This window comes from Podarcis pityusensis (genome assembly GCF_964106645.2).
Source record: "Podarcis pityusensis genome assembly, chromosome: 8".
NCBI classification, from domain to species: domain Eukaryota; kingdom Metazoa; phylum Chordata; class Lepidosauria; order Squamata; family Lacertidae; genus Podarcis; species Podarcis pityusensis.
In genome coordinates, this window is record NC_138033.1 from 39,862,883 (window position 1) to 39,883,552 (window position 20,670).

Consider the following 20,670-nt stretch of genomic DNA (forward strand, 5'->3'; position numbering starts at 1 on the left):
CTTGGTAAGCCAATGGCCTACACTGTCTAAAATACTACTACAAAAACAACAAACCCATACCAACACAAGAAATACAAGACAAAGTAGGGGACACCCAAATACCTTGGGCTAACACATGGTCAACTACATGCCTTCTTAAACAATCCAGCAGTAAAATCAGCAGCTACTAGGCCCTTGGCAATCTTCGAAAACCACCTCCTGACAGCAGAGGGACACAGCAAAGGGATGGTATCCACAATATAAAAAAAAAACTGCTCCAAAATCCCACAAACCCCCTTGACACAATCAAAGAACAATGGGAGCACGACATAAGCTATGAAATTAACCCCACCCAATGGACTTGAATGTGGTCTAAACCTCCCTTTAATTCCATATCACCCAAAAGAAGGGAACTCACTCAAAAATTCAACTGCAGGTGGTACTTAACATCACAGAAACTGGCGTCGATACACCTAGGAACCTCACCAAGATGTTGGAGAGGCTGCAACTTCAAAGGCACATACCTCCACATGTGGTGGGAATGCCCTAAAATTCAACCCTTCTGGACAGCAGTCCTACAAAAGATATGCAAAATAACTACAGATATTAGAGCTCACCCCAGAAGTAGCCCTACTGAACATCTTCCAATATCATAATGACAAAAGTCCATGGTGACCTCCCCCCCATCAAAACACTGACCCCAAACCTCCTTAGCTTCAGCAAAGTTCCTTCATCATGTGCCCAGAAAGTCCTGGAAGGCCTGGTGCCAGCAGGCCCATTCTCAGTTGCTTTAGGAAAGCAGAGCCCTGGTTGACTCCAAGTGCAAGAACTGTTCCTGCTGCAGCTGTGTTAAGTGTATTTCATATTATGTTCCCTAAACTTGTGTTTTTGTTAGTATGGCTTTGTTGTACCTGTAAGTCAATCTGTTCTCTGTCCTTGTGAGCTGCTTTGGGCATGATTTTGAAAAGCGGCGCATGAATAAATCTGATGACGAGCCTTCAGACCATGCACAGGTAAAGAGTAAACCAACCAGTTGCCAGTTGGGTATTGTCCATCGCCTACAGTGCCCTTCTTTGTTATGAGCTCTCTGGGCAAGGTCTGTAAACTGTATGCTATAGAGCAGACGGTTGCTGTTAAATATTCTGTGTTTGAAAAGCACAAAAGAGAGGCACAGGAAACATTTAGCATTTGATTCACTTTATTATGTTATCAAAGTATGATAATCAAATTGTCAGAAATCTACTGAACTCATTCACACAAAGAGGAAGGTGTATAGAAAAACAACAGGCCTTCCCAGGCAGTGTTCTATATTAAATACTGTTAAGCAGAGAACAGCAAAGTAATTGCTCAGTCCCTGAATTTTTGAACACCTCAAACACTATGTACTCCACAAACTAGCTTCATGGCTAGAATTTTTTACTTTGGCCTGCAAACTCCGTTTCACTTATTGCTCAATGGTGAAATCTACTCTTTCTAGCAGAATCACATAGTAGCCCTAAAACCTTGCAGCAGCAGCATCTATCCATCTATATTTTAAGCAGTTGAAGTTCCATCCAGCACTCGATACATATCAGGTGTAGTGCATTTGGTCCTTAAAAGTATTTTGGTTTTGGGGAGCAAAGTTGCAAGGACATGAAAAATGAACACATTTGTAATAATTGGGGATACCAAGAGATCACGTGAAGAGGCAAGCTGTTGGAGAATGTGTCTCTCATGTGCTTTCACAGATTGACAGCAGCAACCAGAACCCAAAGACACATTTTAGGATCGTCATGCCCAGTGAAAAGTAGACTTTGAATTGTTGATTCCCAAGATAAATAGAATGCTTTAAAACTCTAGTTTCAAAAGCAGTTTGAAAGAGGGACATAGACACATTGTTGTTTGAAAAATGTGAGCTTCAGGAAATTAATTGCACAATTTGTGGCTCTGGCTATGATCTACAGGAAGCTCCAGTTCAATCAGTACTTCACCACCGAATTTATGAATAACCATCATTCACAATGTTAAATGGTGGCTATAAATGGCAAAATCTAACCCAATATAGCTTTTCCCATTATCAGTTAAAGGATAAAAACATAACAAAAAAACCACAATACGATACAAAGCCAAATATAGAAGAGAAAGACTGTCATATAACCAGAAGAAGCCCCAGTGGGACAGCTAATGATGCTTGGCCATATTTAATTTTACAGCAGGCAGCTGTCACAAGCACTGATAAATAAACCACCAATGGCCTGGAATCAACAGCGGGAGGCAGGTGTATGAGATTGATCAGGACAGATGAGAAGGGAGAAATAAAGAGGTGACATTTTGATTGCACTATGTATTAAGAATGAAATGCAGGTGGGACAGAAGTATTACAGGGCACCTAAGAATGGGGCTGGAAGTCACAGCAACAGATGCCAGTTACCAGCTACAGCTGGACAATATGATGCAAGGCCGAAACATGGAAGGCACACATACAGTAGGAGCGCACTCTGAATATACATGTGGCCTTTGGTTTAACCCCTTAGTCCTCATCCCCAACTAAAACTAAGTCTAAGCACAAGTAAATCAACACATTCTTGTTACCTTCTCCTCTATCACTCCCCAGCCTGGCACCCCCTGTGTTGTAATTTAAATTGGATCCTACTCAGGAATCAGAGACCTGTGCTTTTGCTTACGTTCCACTGTTAAGCGCCATATGTATGGTTAGCTCTATATGAAGTGTAAGTTAGCAAGTCTCTGAAGACCTGTCACACTCGTTTCCTGTTCTCTGCTGTAACAGTCCTAAACAGACCATTAAGGCAAGCCCTAGCCTTCAGAATGTTCCATGAAAGTGATGTTGTGCTGAATGTGGATTTGCCTGTGAATGTGTGAGGCCAAATAGTAAGAAATAACTCGGCAGGGAAAAGGAACCCAGAGTCACCCACATGGACCCAGCCATCTGCATGGCACCAAGCATAATGGTACCTTGAGGCCATAAGATTGATATGGGTAGGATGGGGAGCAACAGACAAGGTGGAACCAATCTTAGAGCTATAATTAAGTAGAGCGTCAGTTTAGCAAGTCAGATTTGGTATCAGAAGCATTCCCAAATGAAACTTGCAGCTACAGAACAAAGAGAAGCAGATTGATGCTGACAATTCAAAGACATGGCTCGAGGAGGCACTCTCAGAGTGCAAGGCATAGAACAATGTCTGCTGGAAACTTTCAGAGGTTATGTTATTGCCATGCCCACAGTGATCACCAGTGGCCTTGTTTAAAATACTTACTGGCATTACTGAAAAACAGGAAATTGGATGAACAGGATTGCACATTCCATAAGGCAATAAATACTTTGATAAATATTTTGTTTCTTGGAGGACCAATATTATGCTAAAACTACTACAATGTAGCAATACACAATCTAGAAAACCTAAAAGCTTGACAGAGACTATATAAAAATGTTACACCATACCAGTAACAGAAAAATATACTTGCAGACTGTAAGCTACCACTGCAGATTCTGTGTGATCTCATTGTCTAGTTAGGAAAAGTCTGAAGATTAGAAAAATACGAATGATAAACGTGTCCACAGCTATCGCTCTGTGCACTTGCTTACTAAGAGGTCAGGCTCAGTGCAAGTTCCTCAGAACAAAATTCAGATTTCCAGGTCACTCTTACTCTCAAACTGGAGTATTTGGCACAAATCTCAAGTCAGCCCCCTATTACAAGTGTCCCTTATGACATCAACAATTGATGTACCGCCCCCTTTTGGGTGCTTTTAAAGTTTCAACCCAGGGACTAACCAGACATAGATAACGATGCAGCAACTCGTATCCCAAACGTATACTGAGCTCAAGGTAGGAGAGTTTGGTTGTGCCATGTTGGCTAGACACTTATGCTGGTTAGTTAACTGAGGAGATGGTCACAAGCTGTTATCTGGGTGGGCAGAAGCAGCACGAATGAATACTAAATCATTTGCTCTGGAAGGAGGGATTGTCAATAGATGGCCAACCCAGCAGCTAACAGGCAATTATGGGGTCAGCTGAGCCTCTCTTTTTTTGCAGTCTGCCCAGCACTGCCTCAGATGAAGGTTGGTGCTTTTTTTACAGGCACTTCCTGCAATTATGGTTGCACATTACACTCCTGAATCAGGAACGTGAGCATCTTTGCCCCATGCCATTTTGTTCTATGGTACAAGGCTTGATCTTCCATAGGGGACAAGGAAATAGAATTTGGAAGAGGATTACAGTACAAGAAAAGGAGACTCCAACGAAACATGACAACCGAGTTACAATACCAAAATTTCTGGGAAGAGTTAGCTTTACTATCAGCTCCATCTTTAAGAAGTCTCCAGTAACAAGAACAGTTTAGGCTGTTATTTTGCTCTACAATGCTAAACATTGCTGGAAGGCAGCCTGTGTTTTAGACACTCCAGATCATGGAAGGAAGGCATGTGGCTAAAATAGCACTTGTCACAGCACTGGCTTCTGAACAAATGTTGGCAAGTACTCAAGAGACAGCCAACTGATCACAACAAAACAGAGACCATCTCCTTAATATCTACTCTGTCAATTCTTAGATCTACAGCCAACTGGAAATATCCAAGTTACAGCAGTAAAGAAAACCTTGCTGTCTTCAGCCATTGACCTCCACCTTGCTCCAGCAAGGATCAAGCTAAAGGGTTCAGCTTGTGCTAGAAAATCTTATCAGGAGCTCAGAGACATACTGTATCTTCTTCATGAATAATACTCATCTGGCTGGATGTCACCAACTTAAATAACACCAAATAGCTGCTGCTGGGACTTCACTTAATACTAGCTTCCCAGCTGGGAACAATGACCCAATACTTGTGACCCTTCAGAAAAGGTTATGTTATTGTTATTGTTCTTTTTTTATATTACAGCTCATCTATGCCCTTCCCCACATCCCAGAGAACAAGCGCAGCACATTCTTCACAAAGATGGGCACTTGGATTGCACTAAATACAGCTGGAATGAGCCTTTTGTATGTAGGACACCACAGTGTGTTATGAGCACTAATCAAAGAGACAAGTGATCATTAATTGACAGCAACATTTCCAACAAGGCCCAAACAAGTCAAGCAGGCTTTAAATAGGGTTGTCCAAAATAGCCATTCTTCCTCCCTGCCTTAAAAGGCCCTTCAAGTGTCATGTCAGAAGAGGGTATTATGCATTGTGTCATGAGCCAAAGAGAACTTTTTTTACGTAGGAAATTGTATTGGCATCATAGAGCATTTCAATGTGCTCACTCCCTGGAAGCTCATAGAGTGTCACATTCTGTTTCTGCTGGCCCACCCACTTCTGACACTGCAAGGCACTTCGCAAATTCACTGTTCCATCACCATCACCATAAAAGATCTTAGGATCCTTGTCGGGAAAGGTGTCATAGAAGAATGACTCTGGGGTCTCCACCCCAGTACCATAAAGACAGTGTATGCGCACCCCTGGAGGAATCATATTGTAGACCAAGGATTCAGTCTCTGTTCTCATGAGCCAGCCATCCTCAAAGCCAATATCTGTATAAAACTTTTGGTAATCCTGAATAGTATAGTTAGCAAATGGAGTGCTGACAAGGATCTTCTCTGGAGACCAGGTGTAGTTGTAAGGGAGCAACCAGCTGGTTGACACTGCAGATCTCTGCTGGCCTCTGATCTTAAGGGAGCTGATGACAGGGATCCGATTATTGTCACCTGAGGCATTAAAAGTATTATCTGGTTAGTGATCACATGTTGTCATGTAAACCCATAATCCAGTAGTTATAAACTCATGACTGACACAGACCAAAACTAAACTATAGTTTGAATGTTGTCATTTTACACTTATTAGGTTGTACTCTTCAAGCCCTGACATGAAGGGCAACAGTAAAAATATTTGATGCCAAAGACGGCATAATCCAAGGAAAACTACTGCTGTGTAAAACTCATCAATATAAATAACTTCATGTAATCTAAAGACTTACCTTGAGAGATCGCTTGATGGTTTCATAACAGATAAATATATTATCTGCTATCTAAGGACTCTGCCTCCCTATCTTTAAAATTAGGCAGGAATTGGCTTTGAACAACATCAGTACTTAAGACCATCAGTAGCTTCCCACAATTATAGAATCCAATCATCCTGGAAATTCAAAGATTGTTTGTCCTCCAATGCCTGTTTCGGGCTGGCTCTCTTCAACCAAAAGCTGGTTTTAGGATGAAGACTGTAGCTATTTATTACAGTAGTACATCTAGATGTAGCTAAGCATGTTCAAGTTGCACCACAAACTCCTGTCCCTTTTAATGGAACCCACCTCCCCGCCCCCCTGCAAGGTGGAGACATTTACCTGACGCTAGAACACGTAGAGTTTTTGCCACTCCTCCCCATGGGGCACCAAGTGAAATGAAGTCCCTTATGTATTTGTCTTTCCAGTCTTGAGGCTGATGGCTGAGGAAGTAGAGAACATACATATTCCCCATGCTATGGGCAATTAAAACCACTGGTTGATCATATTCTTCATACATTATCTCTATCAGCTTCCGGAGGGCCACAAAATAGTCTGCATTCTCATCTAGAAGGAGGAAGGCAGATAATTTATCCCATTAACTGAATGAGCTTATTCAGTCTCTCTATTGTCATTTTATTTAAAACATTTAACACTGAACTGAAAGCTGTAGAAGATCATGTGCACTGTTTTGGATAGGTTTCCCCCCCCCATTGCCCACAATTCCCTAAACCTTTCAGACTAGCTCACCAACATTCAAGACAAAAGTCTCTCAGGTGTGTTTGGTTTTAATTCTATGAGTCTAAGTTAAAAGAAAGTGTGTCTTGATTGTATAATCTGACACAGGCTGCAAAGAGAATGATTTTGTTCACACATGCATGCACACCACTTGACTTCTGCATCTCAACGACTGGGAAATGAAAATGTGAAATGGCCCCATTAAAAAACACTGATTTGCATGGATAGCGGGTGACTTTAACAACACCCTGTATCAACATCTACCTTCCAGGATTCCAGCACAGCTCTTCAGTAACAATTTGGCTTATTGCACCATCTTGGCTGTATGAAGTAGAAAGGTCACCAAGACTTGTTTTTAAACAAGCCTGTAACTATTTAACTATCAGGTGACATTCAGTTGCATCAGGGGCTAAATAGGTTGAACTTGTAAGCCTTGGAAAAACTTGATTACCACAAATTGTGTGTTTGCATGGGCCACAGTTCATTCTGCTCTGTAACCCTAATCCCAATAAATGAAGATTTATTTACTTGGTGCCTTCCGCCAATCATAGGGAGCGCCTCTAATATCTTCATCCCGTTGGTAGCCCAAGTCCACCAGAGTCTGCACCAGTGTATAGAAGTAGGTACCTATGGCCAAAAGAAGAAACTGAATTGCAGGCCCAATTAACATTGCTCTTTATGTAACGTTGAAATTTCAGGGCCTTTTAAAGCCAACTCCCATATTGGTTACAACATGTTATCAGTTAATTTGTTCAAATTAATCCTTCTTCAGTTATAAACAATTACAGTGTCAGTTACGTTCATCAACAATTCTGAAATCACAATCTGGAGATGACATTCATTTTCAAGCCATCTGGGACAAGATGTTCCAACAACTGTTCACTCCTGAGTGGTCAATTTGCTCTATGTTTTCATCAATGAGGGTACATGACCACAGGAAGAACCTAAAGAACCTATATGATCACAGCTGTTGGAAATGAGCACTCAAAGATGGTTGTCAGTTCACCTTTGATGCAGTCTGGTTTTGTTCCACTTAAATTTTCTCTGACCTTCTAATACCAGGTGAGATGGTACTGACCTTAGCAGCTGGTAGAGTACTGAACTGTGTTTCCATAACTAACATAGTTTAACATGGTTGCCTCTATCATGGGCTGAGCACATTTCCACTCTGTTGCCAAGGAAGTGAAGGCTGAAAGTTAACACCAAGGGTGAGGGCAAGAAATGCCATCTAAATAACCCTGGCACCATGGGGGCATTGTTATTTCTGTTTCTGATATCAGACTTCAATGTTACATTTACTACAAGGAAGAAGCCTTCTAAATCAAATAGACTGCACTACAGATGGCAATATGTACATAGGCAAGTTGGGGAACAGCCATAGCTCATCATATTCAGGTAGGGCTAGGAGAGACACTTGTCTGAAACCCTAGAAAAATCCTGACTCAGTACAAGGCAGCTTCCTATGTCCCTTCCTAAATTACATGCTTGGGCCTATGTATAATACAGATTAGTTTTTTTCCCAGCCTTCCAATCAGACAAGTGTGAGCTCTTTCCATAAAATTCAAACAAAGGCAGACAGAGAATAAATCTCAGGAACTATTCTCCATCTCTGGAATTATTGTGGTTTTTGTCCAAGGACATTTAGGGGAAGGGACTATTTTGCCAGTATGTTTCATGCATGCATATTTGAGACTTGACACTACCACTGACAAGAGTCCAAATGAGATCAGATTAGGTGAAAAATACATACCAACACTTCTTTTACTAGGGTCAAGGAATTCCAAGGAGAAAGTCTGTCCAAATCCAGGGACTTTGATATCCACCCCATCTGGTGGCCCAGTGGATCCACTTGTTCGATTGTATACTAGCCTGGGGGGAAATATCAGTATCAAGACCAAAATTTGAATGGGAGTCTATATATTTGAATTATCAGGTACACAAAAGATGCACAACAAATGGACTTTGAAAACTTGTTTTCTGATGCACACAAACATACACTAATTAAGCCAGTAAGGTGTTAAGTCCAATCCGCAGCATACTGCAGGTCTAGAGGGAAGAGATAAGCTTTCTTTACTAATATAGCCATAAGTAGAGTTTTAGCAAAAAGGGTTAAGATACTGGTAAGACAGCTTTAAGTAGGTTATTTCAACAAAGCTTCTCAGACAGACTTAATATAGCATAAGAACAATATCCACTTAGCTGCTAGGTACTGAAGCAGCCCAGTTGCAAACAATTGGTTGGCCTTGTTCTTGCTGCCATACAGTATCCCCCTTCCTAGAGCTCTCCCTTCCTCCACTCCCTGTAATGTAGACGAGTTCCAGCAGTTTGCCTTAAAATGCACCTGATGATTTTGGCTAAAGTCCTCAACTTGAGTGCTGGACATATGTTTTTGTCATAAGCAAATAAGGTAATTAATCATTCTGCTTTGACTGTTCTGGCAAGTAAGTGGAGAAATGTTAACCAATGCCTCGGTAACATGAGGTCTACAGACTTGTGTCAATAAGAAAATGGATGTAATATAGCATTTGTAGTGTTTGCTCTTTGAGAGACCTCTGGGTCCAAGGAAGCATTTAATTTATCATTAACTCATAGTTAACATTCTGATACGCAATACAAGACAGCAATGAAGTGTTAAAAAGGCATAATGCAAGTTGAGTAACAAGCAAATTCAAGGATAACAGTTTATTCATGTGGTCACTTGGAAGACAGAGCAAACTTGTTTTCTCATGCTTAAGAGGATAGTACCCGAAGCAAAGGCTTCAAGTTACAAGAAAGGAGACTCTGACTAAACATGAGGAAGAACTTTCTGACAGTAAGAGCTGTTTGACAGTGGAATAGACTCCCTCTGAAGGGGCAGACTCTCCTTCTTTGGAGCTTTTTAATCAGAGGTGGGATGATCATCTGTCATGGATGCTTTAACTGAGCTTTAACTGCACAGCAGGGGGTTGGACTAGATGATGCTTGGGGTCCCTTCCAACTCTACAATTCTATGATTCAACAGCTATTTGAAGTTTTATGTATGCAGGTAGTATTTCATGACTGGATTCCTGCCAATTTCAAACTACCACCTTTTTGAACACTGGCTCAATTCCTACAGCATATCAAGCCACAGTCTTCGCTAACAAAATTTAGAACACAAACCATGTGGGTAACTGGCAGGGAATCACCATGAAAATTGTTCCAGAGGGACAAGGGTAGAACTAAATGATTCTCTGTTTCACACACAATCACATTTCCTATACTGCAATGGGAAATTGTGAATCCATGGCACGTACACATATTTTGCACTGTTTCATTGTAGCCTAAACCTGCTGCCAATTACTGTAGTTTCCTGCTGTGGACATGTGTTCCTCAAAAGTGACAAACTGCATACAGACTTCATAGTTTTCTGGCTGCTACACATAATAGCCGAGCCAGGATTTGAATTCTGATCCCACGGACTTTCCCACATTGCCTTCTGAGTGGTTTGGGATCTCAGCTTGAATGTCCCTAGATCTCATACAATTTGGGTACTTCTTGCTACTCAAAAAAGAATCAAATTATTTAAGTCCCATTTTTACACAGAACCAAGTCCTTTTAACAGTGCTATGACCCACCTGATATTATCTATCCAACAGTCAATGATAACGGGAAGCAGCAGTTCTAAGTTGAGCCACAATGTGTAGTAACTTTCTGTCTTCTTGGAGCAGAGGTAGTGCACCACAGAAGGTTTGTCCAACTTTGCTTCTAACTGGTTACCCAAATCTCCTGGCACTGTAATGGTAAAAGGAAGGGAAGAGTTACATCAAGTGCTGTGGTTCTGCTCAGGCATTTTTACTCCCACCCCAAAGCTACACTTGGTTTTAAAATGCATTGACGTTTTATTACTTAAAAAATGCTACACTCTGTAAAGCAATTGGAGCTCTGTGGAGAAATGGCCTCAGCACTATTGTAAAGTAGCCTGGAAATTACTCAGTCTCCAAGCCTGTCGGCTGACCTGTAAGAATTATCACACTCTTGTGATGCTTGATATTCTAAGAAATGTAAATACTTCTGAGTTCAGATTATGTTCGGTGGGGGAGAAACTTGTTATCTCAACAAATGGGAGTTAAATTGACTGTTTCAAACTATTTTAGCACACTATGCATTTTTAACTATGCAAGGAAAAAAGTGCCTTCAAAATTATTATTAGAAGATTTTGCAACCGAGAGTCCTTTCATGGAACCTCCCACCTACATTACACAAAACCGATTTGTCAGCTTATTTATCACAATTTTTGTTTGCTTTATATTTTCCACTATTATACACATCAACTGTGCTTTATGCTACTTTTATACCATTTCTGACCTGAAGGAAAGGAAGAATGCAATAAAGATTCACAATTATTTATTTATTCATTATATTAATTAAATGTATATATTACCCTTCAGCCAAGATCACAGAGCGGTTTACAGTATAAAAACACAAAACTACACAACATAAAAACAAAATGTATAACATATAAAAAATGTTAAAGGCACTTCTGCATATGCAAGACAGTCCCTCCTCCTCATGCCCCATCCCTTTCATCAGCAAACATTTACATTCCCCAAAGCAAGCATCAATCATGTAGATTGGATAGAATTTATGGAGAATGGAATTCAACAGTCATGAAACTCAAGTTTCTTTTCTCAGCACAATGTGATATATTTTATCATCTCAATTGCTTCTGAAATTAGGTTGAATGAAAATTGCATGGGCAAGTGTATTTGGCATTGCTTTGTATATAGACCATTATAGACACATCCCTCAAAACTGATTATTCACTTAATATTGAAAATGAATACAGGAACTTTAATCACATTGGACTTAATGTAAGGAAATATGCTTATTTCCTGTAAAATGGCTGCTAAATAGGCACTTCTTCAATATTAGTTTGCATTTCCATCAAGACTATGATAACTCCATTAAATGAGTTAACACTTTTTTCTCTTCATTTACTTTTCACTAGCTATTTTACAAGAAAAACACATTTTTTAAAAAAAATTATTTGTTACATGTTCCACAAATCACTCCTAGTGCATGTCTGGCAGGTGCAAGAGCTCCCAGCAACTCAAGCCATGTCAGAAGTTAGGCTGCTGCAGTCTGCAGTCCCTGAAGCTTCTGGAAAGTCACCAGGGCAAATATGCCTTAAGTATCTCTTCACCGCCCACCACCCGACATATGCATCAATGGATGCTGACTAGCCAGCCTGCAAGGCAAACTTCTCCTAAAAACATTTTCAAGGTCTCATCCTGTATTATCTAGACAAGATCATGCGCCAGGCAGTTTGACTGCTTTCCCTATCTCTGTTTGCTGCTTTGACTCAGATGTCTATCCAGGGCTGGAAGACACAATCAAATGCATCTCATGTATTTACTAATAGTACTATTCTTAGAGCAGACAACAAAAAGTTAGATACAGAATTACCACCCTAGCAAAAACATTTTCTTTCCAATGTTGCAATCTTGAAGGTTTTCCCACCTAAATAGAAACTGTATAAACCAAAACTAGTTTCAAGGAGCTGAAGGAAGAATTGATATAAATAGGTGTGGGGGATGGAGCTACCATTCATTAGGCATTTAAAAATCTGGTACAATTAAGTGTCTTAAATATTTGCACTTGGAAACTGGCTGGGGATTTAGAACTTGATTCACCATCCCTCTGCCTGTTATAACATGGATTTGAGCATGTTTTCTTCATGGTGGGCAGTTCTCAAGTTTTCACCTCTAATTCCAAGAAACAGGACTCTTTATTTTTGCAGCTTCTGTTTCCACGGAGTCGTGGAAAAGTCTCCCGTAACTGTTGAACAAGATGAAGAGTTTATAAAACCACTTACAATTAAGGGTTGTTTATTTTGCAAGAAGCTTCTATGTTATAATTAGGACTAGAAGGGCAGTCACATGATGTGCAGATTCCTCTGAAGAGTGCATGAGTAAACAAACCCTGCCACACACACCCAGCTGCCAACCTGAGTCAAACAACGGAGTAGGAGCTTAAGAAAATGAATACCCAAATAGCTTTGTTTAGGGCCAAACTACATCGGACCATGACAGACCAGCGTCTAAAGCAGATCGCTGATCAATTGTTATAAAGGAGTATTTGCATGATTTAAAGCACAGAAATGTCAAGTGAGTGCTGAGCCCTTCCTGTGCTCTCAACCCCGCATTCTAACCACTTGTTCTCAGTGTTTCATCTTGCAGTAGCAATCTAAACCTCAAAGTTAAAAACAGCTGAAATGAAACTAGGGAGGGAAAGGTTAAGTACCCCACCCCCATCCACATCTGGCCCACATCATATTAAAACTTGACCATTGGCTGGCTTCCTGGGAATTGTACGCAGTCAACTGTGGATTGTGTTGCATTGCTGTCGCGTGTAGTTTGGCCCTTAGGTTCTTAAGAATTTTAGCAAAAAGTCAATTCAAATCCTTTGTAAGTGATCCAGAAAACCAATTCTGATCCTAAAATGTACTTCTTAAACGCTGCTCAGAAATTAATGTAAATGAAAAAGAAAAAAAACAAAACAAAGCTGAACGGTTTGCTTAAAAGCACTGAAGTTCTTTTAAATAAGTAGTATATAGCAGAATGAGCAAAGAGATCCTTATGAATGTTTATAAATACACTACCCTTGATACGAGTCCAACCTACTTGCTTACCCAAGAGCAAAGCTTGCGTCAGTTAGTATAATTTGTAGGAGGAGTTATAGACTGAAAATGGTATTGTTTCAAATGAATGGTATCAAACTGGATCTGGATCTACATAGATTATGCACTAATGTGCGGCAGCAAGCTTTTATTTCCAGCTGCTACAAAGCTTGGCACTGTATTCAAAAGTCTGAAATACTTGCCTATCAGGCATTATCCTTTATGACTAAAAAACACTATGTCCAAGCATGCTGCCCTGCGAAAAAAATTAAAAGAAAATTAAAAGCAGATATTCTTGAGGTCAAGTTCCCGATACAGTTTGATACAACAACTAGCACATTGCCTGAGAATAAGTCCTCTCCGCTTGCAACTGTAACTATATTATAATAATATTAAGGTGCACACACATAGCAGGCCCCACTCCACAGAAAACAAATCTTTCACCTTTCAAAATTAGGAAATATTCCCTGAAAAAAATAAATACACTTCATCTGAGTACACATAGCAAAATAATGTGAATATTGCACAACATCAAGAAAAGTGCTTAAAAGTCAAAGAAAAGTACAACAGTAAGGAAGCATATGGAGAAGGAAGCTACAGTTCCGGTAGGCAGTATCTCTGGAGCACAGCCTAACTTACTATTCTCCTGTGCAAACTACATGAAGTGTGAGTAAATTATATTGTTTTTAAAATGCAAAAAGTGGATCTATTCCAAGGACATGTATGAAATGGAACTGGTGGTGGTAACAAGATTGTCCACTACAAAATGATGCTCAGCATCTCATACTAAAAGTTAGCAACACTTTAGCCACCACAAATGTGCTGTGGCTATACATTAAATCATGGGGCAATCAGTCAATAATAACTATCACTGAAATTAATCTTCCTAACAAGATGCCACAATGCATGTCCTGTACCTCCACCTGCAACTATCTCCATGGCTAACTGCCAGTTTGAGAGGCAATGATTTAGTTTCAAAGAAGGAAGAGCAGACCAAGTGGATCACAGAAAGCTTCTTATCCTACTAAGTCAAGTAAAGAGATTACAATTATTCAAGAGAACGGTGATGGCCAAGAAGCAATCACCAAGTAAAAAAGAATGTGGCTCTACTCCTTAATACAAGATGGGCATGGTTGTTTATATAAGCAACCTGCTACAGGAACAAATTGCACTTGCATGCGTAGGTTATAGATGATAGAGATAAAACCTATGCAAAGACAGGAACCCAAAAAACGAACACAAGTAGTTATGCAGTCTCTTGCAGTATGAGCAGGCAGATCTTTGACCACAGTCCAAAGGCCAATTTACATTTACTTTCATCTTTTGAAATTCACCAGTTAAGCATCTGGAAACCCCTAGGGTGATGAAAGAAGCAAAATATTAAGAGGATTGCTGTTGGTTTCATTTACTTTTTAAGTAGCCCATTAACTACTCATCCCTAGTTGATGCTTGCACAACCCTATTTGACCTATGCATATAGGAACTAACCAAGACAATTAAAAAAAAGACACAGACAGCTTTCTGGGGTAGGTGGTGGTAGGTTTTTTGTTGTTGTTGTCATCCCACCCCCACAGCAATTCCCAAACTGACTTAGGATAACATAAGACATTTTTTCTACCCAAGTCAATTTAAATATGTCAGTGTGGTAAAATGTCCCAAAATGAAGCCATGTGTGATGCGTCAGAAGTAGGACTATTATCTGTTTCCCTGGACTGGGTTTTGTTGCTTTTTGGGAGGAAGGTTCGACTTGGAAAACCACATAGAATATTTCTTTACCCCAACAAGTTAACAATGGACAAAAGGAAAAAACAGCTCAACTGCAAGAATCTATAGATTTTGTGGGATTTTTTTTTGCTGATGTTTTTCAATTCACAGGTGTTTTGCAGCACAAAACTTGTAAATAATAAATGGCTTAAATTTAGGGAAACGGTTTACTAACCCCACCTGCATGACCATCTCTACTTTTCTGGAGCTGGCATGCTGAGTGGCCCTTGTCCCTCATGCAACGCAGAGAGCTTTTAAGCTGTGTCTCACTTACTGGTCTCTGAAAGGCTCTCATACAGGCGCCGGGTGGCTCCCAGAGCCTGTGCGAGATCTTCCCAGAGCCCAGTAAGCAAGGCAAAGAGCTTAAAAGCTCTCTTCATCATGGGAAAACCCAGCACAGAAAGAGCGTTTAAACTCTCCACCTTGTGTCCGTTTAATTGCAGGGGATTGGACACAGATGATCTTCAGGGTCCCTTCCAACTCTATTATTCTGTGAGCTGTGATCTGCATGCTGGCCAGCCACCAGGCACATAAAGCTGCGATTGTGCAGGTTCATAAGTTGTGAGTTGATTGTATTGCATCTGAGATCAGACAGTCATGAGAAGAGAAAAAAATTAGTAACTGGTGTGTTCCCAATTCTGATAGAAACAGGAAATTAATGCTCCCATAAACAAAGGACTAGGGTGTTGTTTATATTATTTGAATCTTCATATAAACAAGGTATGTTAATTGCCATCTGCTTGCCCATATTGGATTTATTAGCAGCTGCATTAAAGCCCCATAGTGAGCATCTGTCTAGCACATGACTTATTTTAACTCATTTATTTCTCATGTGGCTGAAGCCTGATATTAGATCTGCAGATATTTCACTGGTCGCTTTATCTCAGTTGATGCCAGCCCTGGATTAAATGTCAAAGCACATTGTTTAGCCTTTGTGGAAAACAAGTAAGAAGAGAGAGCTGGTAAAGGCTCATCTCCATAAAGAGACACATAGGCAAACTGTTTGCCACTCCACGACCTCAGAAATTCACACATGTAAATTCATTTCATTATTTGATTCTGTTAATCAGGTCTCTCAATATGACATATCGTTTTAAACAATAGTGAAAATTATTAAAAGATAATCAGCCTTTGTCTCAATGACACCATAACAGCTAACCTCTGCTTTTGGCTGATCACAATGCAACAGTTTAAAGAGCTATTTATTGTTTCTATTCTGTGAACACATACCTGCATGATTAAATTCTGCAGTAGTCAGAACACTGACTACATTTAATCTGTCATTCTGCTCTACACAAATAACTGAAGTACTATAAATAAGATTATGTTTCATTTTGAAGCGGGTCAAGATCTAGTCAACAGGCAAGGTTTCCCAATGCCAAAATAAACATAGTATACGCTTTTAGATATGTGTATTTCCTAGTTATAAAACTACAACCATTTGTGTACGTGAAGAACACAGTTTGGTGAAATCCATGGACTTTATATTAACTGAATTGAGCTTATTTAACAGAGACCTATGCTGGCTAGTATTACTTGATCTCTCAGTGGCTTCTGATTCCCTTTTTGCTCCCACCCCTGCCCCCAGAGTATATTGTATAAAACAGAGTAATTCTATAAATTCAACAGCTCATAAAATACTAAGAAACACAAAATTCTACTATTGGTAGAATCTTTACCAGATGAACTGCCACCCCACATGCTTTCTCAGGGAATACTGGCAACTTCCTTGCACACAACTCTTCTAACACTGTTCTTAGGAATAAATCCCATAGATATTAAAGACACTTATTCCCTGGTAAATATGTGAAGGGTTCCAGGCAGTGGGATGTTAGGGTTATAGATTATTCACTACTGGTTTTATCCCACAGCATAAGAAAAGCCATAGTTTTTCCTTAATATTGGTATCAGGGTTGGCATCACTATTGTAAATGTTTGTTAAAAATAAATGTCACCAAAAATAAATAAATAAATAAATAAATAAATAAATAAATGTTGCTTAAGCCAAATATCTGAAGAATCAAATGAAGAAAAACACCAGTAACTTGTATAGGACTACAACACCTCCTATGTTACTTATCCATTTAGTCTAGGTTGTATCCTGTTAGGCCATACAGAGTAGACACTGAAATCAATGTACATTACTAACTTAAGTCCAGTGATTTTCATTTACTTGGATACAAACCACATTGGCAGGAAGGAGGTTAAAGTTAACATTATCACAGTGGTACATAGCTGTTAGACTAAGTGATAGTGAGGATGCATGGTGGAATGTAGGAAGCTGCCTTATGCAATGTCAGACCATTGGTCCATCTAGCTCAGTACTATCTACACTGAATGGCAGCAGCTCTCTACAGGGTCAGTCAGGGAACATTTCCAGTGCTATCTGGAGATGCCAGGGATTGAATCTAGGACTTTCTACATTCAAAGTAGTTAGTTGCTTAAGATCCCGTTTGGCTTGGAGGCAGGGGGCATTCTGGACATGATGGCAGCATAAGTCTGGTAGGCCCCTGGAGGACTGTAGGCCAGTTAACCCTCCAATGCCATTGCACAAGTGTACTCATCTGCCTGCCCAGGATAGCATCAAGCAATTGGTTTCTCCAAGTGAGAACACTTGGAGTGAAGAACTAAAATGTGTGCATTTCCAGTCTAGACTAACACAGCCTTTAAAATCCATCATGTTTGGTGGTTTTAATCCCAAGTCAGACCATTAGTCCATCTAGTTCAAGACTGCCTACACCTAAGGTGATGGTGGTGGCAGCTGGCTTTCCACACCCTACCTGGAATTGCTGGTGACCTTCTACCTACAGCCACAGAGATTACTGCCTCCTCTCAAAGCTTCTCCCCAGGCTCCCTAGTGTCAATAACGTTCATCCCAAAAGACATGCAATTCCAGGATGTTTCAAGCCCTCCTCTCCCCCTTCACTCTTAAAAGTCCAAAACACAGGTCACTGTGTGCTTGGGCTTGTGATGTAGCGGGGACTTGGGATCCGTGAGACTTTCGGCCACAATTAACCTGTTAGGTAAACGTAAAGGGACCCCTGACCATTAGGTCCAGTCGTGACCGACTCTGGGGTTGCGGCACTCATCTCGCTTTATTGGCCGAGGGAGCCGGCGTACATTTGGAAAGCATGACCAAGCCGCTTCTGGCGAACCAGAGCAGCGCACGGAAATGCCGTTTACCTTCCCACTGGAGCGGTACCTATTTATCTACTTGCACTGGCATGCTTTCGAACTGCTAGGTTGGCAGGAACAGGGACCGAGCAACGGGAGCTCACCCTGTCGCGGGGATTCAAACCGCCGACCTTCTGATCGGCAAATCCTAGGCTCTGTGGTTTAGCCCACAGCGCCACCTTAGCCAACGTTAATTTTTTAAAAAATCAAAAAATCAAGTGCAAACATAAGGCATGAACAGAATAAGCCTGTATATCTTCCCCCACCCAATAAAGCAGAACTTACTGCTTCCTCTCTCGGCTTGAGGGTGACCTCCAGGCTCCCCACATCCCCCTTCGCCCACGTCTCTCCACATCGCCGCCCCACCCTGAGCCCATGAATAGCCAGGGGGGCTTTTGAAGTTGAAGGGTGCCTCCCCCCCCCCAAAAAACCCCACGGAAACTTCTCGTCCCAGCCATGTGGGGGGATCTGTAGCTCTAGCAACCTTTCCTCACAGATGCCCGTTTTTTTTCTCTCCGACCCCGACAAGGACTCCGCCCCCCGGCCAGTCCTTACCCAGCACGACCGGGGGGCCGGGGGAGCTCCTTTCTCTGCGGGGCAGGCAGCAGGCGCCGTGAGGCGAGCAGAAGAGCAGCAGGAAGAGAAGGGCCAGCGAGGGGAAGGCAGCCCCGTCCGGGAGGAGCCGCTTCCTCCGACCCCGCCTCGAGCCGGCCGGCCGCATCATCGCCTCAACTCATGCCCCTCCTCGGAAGAGCGAGCCGCGAAAGCGATCAGAGTCCCAGTCCCCCCGCCGCCGCCTCGAGACAAACAAAACGGCTCTCTCCCCTCTCGAGCTTCCTCCGACCGCCGGAGCCTGTCAGCTGAGGCGGCGCGCGCGGTGCCAAAGGGCCTATATAAAAGGGGGGGGGACAGCTAGCCAATCAGCTTCTCACCGGCTGCCTCATAGCCAATGAGAGAGAAGTAGGCGTTCCGGCGCTCCTCCTATTCCTTTCCTACCCTCGAGTTCAGTACGGGAAGTTGAGAGCGGAGATGTCGATTGAAAGAAAACACACACAAAAAAACCCCAAGACGTTGAAGAAAACACGCGCCCCCCCTTTCTTCCCCGCGGCCGGGAAAGACCAATCGCAGATCGAGCAGATCCGCTCCGTCTCAAAGCATAAGAGTTGCATATGCTGCAATTGTACAAGCGAGGACTGGTGCAACGCGGTTTGTTTTGCAATGTCCACCCACTCGTCTCCTAGTGCAGGGATCAGGAACCGGTGGGTGCCCAGCTTTGTAGCTGCCAGTCCTCTTGATCATGGACCATGCTGGCTAGAGGGTGTTGGAGGATACCAGCATATTGTGGGTAGGGGGCACTAGTGCCCCATCCCTGCCGTAACAGAAGTGCTCCTGCTCAGAACGCTATATAACAAGTTTTAAGGAGCTTAAAGCGGGCCGGGCCAGCGAGGGCTTCATTTCTATTCTTTTCCAGCTGACGTTGAGCATTCTGTGAATACTGAATGTATTGGGCTGTTTGGGAGGCAAGCAAAAGGCATTTCAAGGACACATTTCAGCCTGGCAAAGACACTAAAGGAGGGTGTGAAGCAGTGTGAAGTCGCAGCGTGAGAAGAGCCCCAGGGGCAGATGCAGAGGCTCGGAGTAATGTATTTGACACACATACCCAGACCTGTGGTCCCCCCCCCCCTCCCTTCCATACATAGGTGCAAGGACTTTTCTGTTATTGTCAGAGTAGCGAAATTGCATTTTTACTTGATAAAGGAGCTGCATTCTACCTTAAGGTAAAGTCAGTTCTGTGTGTGACTCAAAAAAGTATTTAGGATGCGCCTAAATACCACTGACATCAGTTTATCATATTTCTGTGTGTGCCTGATAACAGTGTAGGAGTGTAAACCCATCCGTAACCAGTTCTGTACTGTTTCCTGGAAGCCAGATGGGTTTTTCCCCACCCACATCTCTCTGGGTTCTATTCCTGCCCCCAAACGCCACCTTTTCCTCCCCAATCCAAGCATTTCATATAACAGGAAAATGAAATATTATTGATACATTCATTCATTTTATGCAGCATATGACTTGTTTTATAATCTGCTTGCTGAGCTGCTTTGTGTTTAACTAGCAACAGATAAAGTGGAATCTGTTGCCCTTTTTTTTTTTTGCTTTTTTTGTCTGCTCTGTCATGTGGCTGTGCCTTGAATGGGTCACTGATAGCTGCTAATCAGCTAAGAAGGCCCTTGCCAAGAAAAGCCTTTTAAATGACAAGACTCTGTATCTTGAGTTGAGCAAGAGCTATGCCGTTGTTTGTGGAGTCAGAGGTGAAACTGCAGCATAGGACCAGAGTAAGCACACCCTAATTTGTATTTGGCAGACTGGCTGGCAGGCAGACACTAGTCTTTGAATATTCAATTTATTAAA

At 41.7% G+C, this 20,670-nt stretch overlaps 1 protein-coding gene across 1 annotated transcript; it reads right to left on the reverse strand.

Moving 5' to 3' along the window:
* Positions 1 to 1,159: 1,159 nt before the first annotated feature.
* On the reverse strand, positions 1,160 to 19,112 carry PLA2G15 (phospholipase A2 group XV). The gene is made up of 6 exons (XM_081015868.1): positions 18,817 to 19,112; positions 10,280 to 10,436; positions 8,434 to 8,552; positions 7,212 to 7,310; positions 6,288 to 6,512; positions 1,160 to 5,655 (listed from the first exon to the last, which is right to left on the reverse strand). Exons 1-6 carry the CDS (start codon positions 18,983 to 18,985, stop codon positions 5,144 to 5,146), a joined length of 1,281 nt encoding a protein of 426 aa, XP_080871994.1. The 5' UTR covers positions 18,986 to 19,112; the 3' UTR covers positions 1,160 to 5,143.
* Between the last annotated feature and the right edge of the window lie 1,558 nt (positions 19,113 to 20,670).

Coding starts and splice junctions, on each gene's coding strand:
- PLA2G15 (XM_081015868.1), bottom strand. CDS start 18,985: ATGATGCGGCCGGCCGGCTCGAGGCGGGGTCGGAGGAAGCGGCTCCTC. Junction 10,437..18,816: donor CGGCCCCCCGGTCGTGCTGG/GTAAGGACTGGC, acceptor TTACCATTACAG/TGCCAGGAGATTTGGGTAAC. Junction 7,311..8,433: donor CCCTAGTAAAAGAAGTGTTG/GTATGTATTTTT, acceptor TTTTGGCCATAG/GTACCTACTTCTATACACTG.